An 8,689-nucleotide genomic window follows, 5' to 3' on the forward strand; every position below is an offset into this window, starting at 1 on the left:
TGCAACAAAGTGAAGGTAGAACACCAGAAACCAGCCGGACTCCTCCAACCTTTGCCCGTTCCGCAATGGAAGTGGGATGATGTCTGTATGGATTTTATCACATGACTACCAAGGACTCATCGAGGCAATGATGTAGTATGGGTTGTGGTGGACACATTGACCAAGGTAGCTCATTTCATTTCCATCAGAACCACTTACCGAGCCGATCAGCTGCACAATTGTATGTGTCCAGAATAGAAAGTCTGCATGGAGTACCAAGAACTATCACTTCCGACAGGGGGTCACTTTTTACCTCCGCTTTCTGGTCACGTCTCCATCAAGCCTTGGGGACCGCACTAAAATATAGCACAGCCTATCATCCTCAGACAGATGAGCAGACAGAGCGAGTAAACCAAATAATCGAAGATATGCTTCGAGCATGTGCTTTGGCCCAAGGACCCAAATGGGAAGATTGTCTGCCATATGCCGAGTTCTCCTACAACAACAGCTTCCAGACCAGCCTAAAGATGTCCCCCTATGAAGCTCTGTATGGTCGTCAGTGCCGCACTCCGCTAAATTGGTCTCAAACCGGAGATAGCCGTATTTTCAGGATTGATCTAATGATGGAAGCTGAAAAGCAAGTCAAGGAAATCCGAGACAGATTACAGTTGGCTAAGTCCCGACAAAAGAGTTATTATGATGCAAAGCACCGTCGGATCAGTTTTGAACCTGGAGAGCATGTATACCTCCGAGTCACCCTATGAAAGAAGTCAAAAGATTTTAGACTCGCGGAAAATTGGCACCCAGATATATTGGTCCATTCCCAATAATGTCCAGAGTGGGTACTGTTGCGTATCAGTTGGAATTGCCCCCGGAGTTGTCAGAAGTGCACAATGTGTTCCATGTCTCACAGATAAGATGATGTATATCACCTCCAGAGAAAAAGACTGATATGTCATAATTAGAGCTGGCTAAGGATTTAACATATGAGGAAAAACCGTTCAGAATCTTGGATGAGATGGAAAGGGTCACTTGTAGAAAAGCAATAAAGTTTTACAAGCTTCAGTGGGAGCATCACACCGAGGAAGAGGCAACTTGGGAACGAGAGGAATTTCTAAAGGCAACCTATCCAGAATTGTTTTCCTGAGCAACCGAATCTCGAGGACGAGATTCATCCTAAGTGGGGGAGGTTTGTGACAGCCTGGTCTTTGCCCTCTTTTCTTTTTCTGATTTTGATTGCCATTTGATTTGAATTTGGGCTTTTCAGTCAACTCAGTTGGACTTAAACCCTTGGGCATACACTTGATTTTCACCCAAGTGGCTCATCTCTCCCTCAAGCCATCATTTCCTCTCTGATTAATCCCAAAATAATCCTAGGAATATTTTTCCTAAATGAAAAATATTCATTTTCCCTTCAAAAACCCTTATCAGCAACATATGCTCCAAAGCAACCCTCATATTTATGGCTCCTAAAATCCAGAGAAAACCCCCAAATATTCTTTGAACCCTAGGGCACCTCCGTGAGCAAAAATATTGCATCACTTTTTGTAATATTTTTGCCACAGAAAATCATTTCTCTTCTGGACAGATTTGGCACTTTACACAGCAAGTATATTTTTCCTTGATCCTATGAGGCTGATTTTTCTTGAGCTTCATTACCTTCCTAAGAAACTACTAACCACCAAAAATCAGCCCTAAACTCTCTTCGGTTTGATCACAATTAACCTCACAAGTTTCTGACCAGAAACTTCCCAGGAAGAAACCGACTCCCACAGCGCACCTGTGATCAACTCGAACCCATGGAGTGACTCAGCTCATCAAGAACAACACGCCAGACATGAATTTATGGCAAGCTGTGGCTCTATGCCAGAGTTCGCGCGGTGACCACGCGTGTGCATGATGCCAATGTCTAGTCGACGCGCTCTGGATGCCGTCGAGTGCTCTGTTCAACGCGTGCTCGCTTCCCACCATGCCGCGCCTTGCCAAACCTCGCCACAATCGCCGTCCCGACGCCCTTAACTCACCCTGGCGCTCGCCGACGCCGGAGCTCGCCGCAGCAAGCACGGGCATGACGCGGCCAAACCAACAATGCGCCCGTGCCCACTGTGCTCATCGCCAGACACGCCATGTGCTCGTCTCCGCTCGCCCATAGTTGCTGCGTGAACCACGACGTCTTCCCCCTCTCTCACTGACGCAAATCGTCGCCGGGCGCCACTTCCAGAGAACTCCAGCAGAGCCCCGAGCACCTCTCCCCCTCGCCTATAAATACAACCCCTCCCCAGCCTCTCCGAGCATCACCAACCACTCCTACACAGTCCACAACGCAGTAGAAAGCCGTAGCCCGGACTGGCAGGCCTCGGGCCGCCGTCCCCGAGCTCGAGCTCGCCGGCGATCCCCTCTGTTCGCCACCACCCCTCCAGCCCCTCCCAAGCTCGTGCATCTACTCAGGCGTCTCCACGGTGCTTCTCTGGTGCCCACTGAACCAGTCGGAGCCCCTGGAATTGACTCCCTCCGCTGTCTCCCTCAACTCCGGCGAGACCCGACCGCAGCCGCCGCCTGTGAGCTTGGTTTCGAGCTACTCCGGGCACCTCTCGCCAAGCTACGGGTACAGGCAGGTGCGCCTCAACCTCCTCTTGCGTCATATCCCTCTGGATCTGGCCAAGGAGCACTCCTCACCGGCATGAGCTCCGGCGAAGCCTCGCCGGGCTCTGTTTCTCTCTCTCTCTCCCCCCCCTTCACACCTGGCCAGCGGGGCCCACTATCAGCCTCTCCACTCGTGCCTGAAGCGGTACGAGTGGATGCGTATTCAGAGAATACGCCATCGACGTCACCCCCTGGTTTCTGTTTTATTTAAATTTAATTCAATTTTTTACCAGAAACTTTGACCAGCCATATATTTTAAACCATAAGTCCAAATGGATAGATTCTTTTTGCATTGTGTTTATTTTGAAAAATTCTAGCAGCACACCAAATGTAGATTTTTCTCTGCTGTCTAGAATTTATGGTAATTCTTAATATTTTCTTTCCTTGTTTTTGAATATTTTCAGAAGGTGAAGCTTGTCTTGAGGATCACCAGGAGGAGTGTGAACCTCATCTGAACTAAGGCAAGCCACAACAACATTTTCATGGTGTCATTTCAGTGTTTGTGATTTTTCCAACTTGAATATGAGTTATCTCATGCATTTAAATTATTTAAATGAATAATTATTTCTGTTGGATACTTACCTTGCTTGAAATGCTTGGTTACAGTAGTTTGAAACTAACTAAGTTAGTTTTAGTCAGTAAAGATAATATTTGGTTATGTGATAATGAAATGATTATGAAATGACTAGTTTTGTTATTATTTTTGTAAGTAAGAAAATGGATAATGTTAAGATAATATCATGGTTAAATTTGATAAAGTATAATAACCAGAGGATTGGAATGAGTTTGTATTGATGGTGATGATTGTTAGTAAAATACTTGATGATGTTGATCCGCTTATTTTGATGGTATATGATGCATGATGAATGGTTGCATTTTCATGGCATATCATGACACCGGATATTTTTTTAAGTTAAACTTGTTAATAACTCAACTTGAACCTACCGTTGATCGGGTCATGGTGCCACTGAATCGAGTTCTTTCCCAGTGCAACCACATTTGCCTTTATGGGAAGGCCTTTATTTAGTCCGTTGTCATGCCTCTAGTCGGTACCTCCAACGAGGGAAGGTTATGAGTGTGCGTTACCCTGGCCCGGTAAGCAGACATAACCTTGTGTGCCCATTTGTTGTTATGGTACCTTGTGCCCGTTTGGGACCGTTTATGTTTTGCCACGACGGTGGCCGTTGATGCCTTTGGTAGGCACGGGGCCACCCAGGACTTAGCCCAGTGGGGAGTGAGTCGAAGTGGCCGGGAAAGTCTCATGGCAATGGGAGGGTTTCGTCGGAATGCTATTGGTCCACCCGAATGGGAGTGCGAGGCCGTGGATTCCGTGGTGTGGGTAAAGAGCGCTACCTCAGCAGAGTGTATTTAATCTATTGATAGCCGCGTCCTCGGTTACGGACACAACTCGGAAGTAGGTCACACCATGGATTAACATTTATAAATAATCATGCACACTAATGATATTCACTTGGCACTGTTTGAAAGATGATGGTTGAGAAGTTATGATGATGGTGAAACCAAAGTGTGGTTTGGTAAGTGGTCTGAATATGATCACCGTTTGGTTACGAGGTAACCCGTTCGGTAAGGAAAGTCCGAGGGTCTTGGTGCACGAGTTATGTTCACTTCATTTGTAGTAGGCCTTTGCATTGATATTAATTTGATATCATGATATTGTTCGCCATTATGTTTATGCTTGTTGTGAGCTTGCAAGTACATTCAATGTACTGACCTAGCGTGTCATGCCAGTTTTCAGGAAAGTCTAACTGGATTGAAGTGCTGCCGTGTCTAGATCGTGTCCACATCGGTGTCCCTGTGCTATGGAGTTCCACTTCGTCGTCATTCCGCTGCCGCGTAGTTGTCGTGATCGAGGCCCCTTTATGTTCACTAAACAATGTACATATTGTTCAGCCGCACCGTGTATGCCTCCTGGCCTCGCAACTTGATGTAAATATCAAACTATGTTCCGCTAGTATCAATAAAAGCGGTTGCTTTCTGTACCATGATGTTGTGTGTTGCCAGAAGACTCGATCTCTGGGCTAGCAATGCAAGGTAAACTGGTCGCTCTGAGCTGGGGTGCCACAACGCTTGGTATCAGAGCCGCGCTGACTGTAGGACACGCTAGACTACTGACGCCTTAATTAAATGTTAGTTAGGTTCGAGTTTTAGTGCGGGTATTGTTTTGCATCTGATTGTTGCATGGCATGCACTTGAGTTATTATTATTTCTAACCGACTAATGGATTGTGAGTGTAGATGGCTCCAGTGTCGTATCCGTGCCAGTTGGAGCTGCTGCCGCACACGTCGCCGCACCTTCTTCGGAATGTATGGCGCCGACTCTACCCTCACGGTGACGACCCAGTGTATCGGTTGTACCGGGAGCGTCTAGCAGACTCAATGTATGAGTATCACGCAGTGGTTACCACCTCAGGCTCTTACACTCGTACCTCTAGGAGTGGTTTTGCTTCCACCATCGCTCAGGCTGTCCAGTTCATTGCGTTTGAGGTCCTCGTTGAGCTTCGCTACAACGAGATTCAGATGCAGACCCATCCAGGTTTCCACTACTATCCATCCATGTACAACGATGGTCGCATCTGTTTCCCTACCATTGATCCGGCATCCGATAGCGCTGCTAGCCACCTTTCCCGTTACATCACTGCTAGTTATCTTTTGATCCACGAGCTGGCTCGAGAGCTGACTCATGCTCGTAGTGCTTTAGTAGCCGCTAGGTCCCAGTCCGCTCCTACTTCCACGGGATTTACTCATTATGTTGCACCTAGTTCCAGTTCGCTTGTTCCCCCGATTACTCCTCAGAGTAGCTCAGTCCCATCGACCATGACTCTCCACACTACCCCTGCTGAGTGGGCTTCCCTTCTAGCTACCCCTGCAGCCCCGATGCTCCAGCCTCATCCTGCACCTGCCCCTGAGGAAGAGCCCTCGAGGCAGCGTGGTCGTGTTACCTTTAACTCAGAGGTCTCTGTTAACACCGTCGTTCAGGCTCCGAGTCCGCTTCAGGAGAGGACCCAGCAGGACCAGCAGAGCACTAGAGTATCCAAGTAACCGCAGTCGTCATGTTGATGTGCGGATGTAGTCGTACCAGTCATGATGTTTCATTGCATGTATGAGAGTAGTCGTGCTGATCATGATGTTTATCTTTCATGTATAAGTCTATGTATAATTATGTTGGAACTTTTTATTATTTGTTGTGTTTGTTTTTCTTTTGATATTCTGTTTTCGATTCTTCCTGGTTTATCGCTGGCTTTTCCCTACTATTTTGGATGTTGCTCATCACGGTTGCTTTATATTGGGAAAAACAAATAATAGGACAATATGGGGAGGCAGCAGCAGTCACGCTTGTGAGGATGTCCCTGTTCGCCGCTCAGCACGACAGGCAGGGCATTCCCCCGAGCCGTACAATTCACCACCGCCTCCACCGCCGTATCCGCCCTCCACGGAACAAATTATGTGCATGTTTGAGGAAAGAAGGAATAATGATCTAATTGAATTATTGAAAAGTGTACAAGCCATGGTTGGACAGAATGGGAATCAGAATGGCCATGACTCCAAGCTGTCAGATTTTCAGAGAACCAAGCCGCCCAGTTTCAGTCAAGTTGTCGATCCATTGGAGGCTTATGACTGGTTAAGGACCATTAAGAAAAAGCTTGAAATTTCTCGTACTGAAGAAGAGGATAAGGTTCCGTTTGCTATGCATTATCTCGAAGGAGCTGCCGCTATATGGTGGGATAATGCTAAAGCCATGTGGTCTGCGGACGAAGAAATCACTTGGATTAAATTCAAGGACCATTTCCGCAAGTACCACATTCCCGCTGGCATTATGAAGGTCAAGCAGTGTGAATTTCTCGCGCTCACCCAAGGAAGCATGTGTGTCAATGAGTATCTGCACAAGTTCACTCATTTGGCCTGTTATTCTCTTTATGATGTGGCCACCGAAGAAAGAAAGGTTGATCAATTTCTTGGAGGACTAAACCAACACCTCAGATGCACTCTCAGTATGTTTGATTTCCCAGATTTCCAAACTCTGGTAAACAAGGCCCTCATTGCTGAAAGGGAACACAAGCTAGTGCATGACAATAAGCCTACAAATAATGATCACAAGCGCAAGTTTGAGCCTAAAAAGGATGGCCAGCCAATGGAGAAGGCTCGCACTTGGCAACAGACTCAGGTAGAGTACAAGCCCAATTGGCAGCAGAATGTGAACAAGACCACTACCCAAGTCAAAAATGTCGTAACCAGCCCGGTGCGAGAAGAATGTCAGCGCAACAATTCATGTTTCAATTCTAGACAAACCGGACATTATGCAAGACAGTGTCCCAAGAACGGCAAGACGAATGCTCCATTCAGGACACAAGTCAACCATCTGGGGTCGTGCCCTGTCCAGCGAACCATCCAAGGGCAAGTTCACCATCTCTCCGCAGACGAAGCCCAAGAGGACCCCAAAGTCGTCATTGGTATGTTTCCTGTTAATAACATACCTGCCATAATTTTATTTGACTCTGGGGCTTCCCACTCTTTTATTTCGCGGAGTTTTGTTGCCCAAAACAAATTTCCTTGTTCGATCTTGAAAAAGAATATGCTGGTACAATCCCCGGGATCCTTGCTCAGAAGCAATCTGGCCTGCCGTAATTTGGAAATTGATATCAAAGGAGTCGGTTTCACAACTTCCTTGATAGTCATCGAGTTTGCCAAGTTGGACATTATTTTGGGAATGAACTGGTTGACCCAATATCAAGTATGCATCAACTGTGCGACCAGAGAAGTCACCTTGACGAGTCAAGAAGGTTGAATTACAAAGTTCTATGCCCGCTGAAGCATACCCAAGAAAGAAATGGTCTTCACCGTTGTAGCTGAAGAGTTGGGATTAATTCATGTGGTCAGTGAATTTCCAGATGTATTCCCTGAAGAATTGCCAGGAATGCCGCCAGACCGAGAGCTTGAGTTTGCAATTGATCCTGTGCCCGGGACCGCACCATTATAGAAGAAGTATTATCGGATGCCTTAGTCAGAATTGGTGGAATTAAAGAAACAACTTGATGAGATGCTCCAGAAAGGTTATATCCGTCCAAGCTCTTCACCATGGGGATCACCCGCAATATTTGTGGACAAGAAAGACGGTAGTATCTGTATGTAGTGTGACGCTTGCAGGCAAGGTCTTGGATGCGTACTCATGCAAGATGGAAAGGTTGTAGCATACGCATCTCACCAGCTACGACCCCAAGAAGGGAACTATCCTACTCATGATTTGGAGTTGGCCGCGGTTGTTCACGCTTTAAAATTTTGGAGACACTATCTCATTGGAAAAAGGTGTCAGATATTTACTGATCACAAAAGTCTGAAGTATATATTCACCCAACCGGACTTAAACCTCCACCAGCGAAGATGGCTCGAATTAGTCAAGGATTGTGACCTTGGGATTAATTATCACCCGGGTAAGGCCAACGTGGTAGCCGATGCGCTAAGCCGCAAGCCTGCCAGTCTAAATGCCATAATGGAGTCCCTGCCTCCTAAACTTCAGGAAGAGATCACTCGGCTCAATTTGGTTATTGTGGATGCTGATCTTGCAAATATAATGGAAGTTACCCCTACCCTCGAGGATGAATCTGCAGGGCCCAGTCTGGCGATCCAGTTCTACAAAAACATGTCAAGCATATGTTAGGAGGCCAGACACAAGATTTCTCTAAGGATTAGCAAGGTACACTAAGGTTCCGAGGAAGGATTTGTGTACCTGGTCAAGTAGACTGAAGGAAGAAGATCTTGACAGAAGCGCATGAGTCCTCGTATTCCATTCACCCCGGAGGTACTAAAATGTATGAATACCTTCGGCAAATATTTTGGTGGGATGGGATGAAGAAAGACATCGCCTATTCTGTGGCTTGTTGCGATATATGCAACAAAGTGAAGGCAGAACACCAGAAACCAGCCGGACTCCTCCAACCTTTGCCCGTTCCGCAATGGAAGTGGGATGATGTCTGTATGGATTTTATCACATGACTACCAAGGACTCATCGAGGCAATGATGTAGTATGGGTTGTGGTGGACACATTGACCAA

General features: G+C 46.7%; 1 protein-coding gene across 1 annotated transcript; it reads left to right on the forward strand.

Moving 5' to 3' along the window:
- Positions 1 to 6,147: 6,147 nt before the first annotated feature.
- LOC141021625 (uncharacterized) lies at positions 6,148 to 8,295 on the forward strand. Its single transcript, XM_073497467.1, has 2 exons — positions 6,148 to 7,034; positions 7,944 to 8,295. The coding sequence occupies exons 1-2, from the start codon at positions 6,148 to 6,150 to the stop codon at positions 8,293 to 8,295; spliced, it is 1,239 nt and encodes a 412-aa protein (XP_073353568.1).
- The last annotated feature ends 394 nt before the right edge of the window (positions 8,296 to 8,689 follow it).

The sequence above is a fragment of the Aegilops tauschii genome, chromosome 4 (genome assembly GCF_002575655.3).
Source record: "Aegilops tauschii subsp. strangulata cultivar AL8/78 chromosome 4, Aet v6.0, whole genome shotgun sequence".
NCBI lineage: Eukaryota > Viridiplantae > Streptophyta > Magnoliopsida > Poales > Poaceae > Aegilops > Aegilops tauschii.

Excerpts from the sequence above, each read along its gene's own strand:
- LOC141021625 (XM_073497467.1), top strand. The coding sequence starts at position 6,148 with ATGGTTGGACAGAATGGGAATCAGAATGGCCATGACTCCAAGCTGTCA. Across the intron at positions 7,035-7,943 it reads GTCCAGCGAACCATCCAAGG|GTGTCAGATATTTACTGATC; the intron begins GCAAGTTCACCA and ends CATTGGAAAAAG.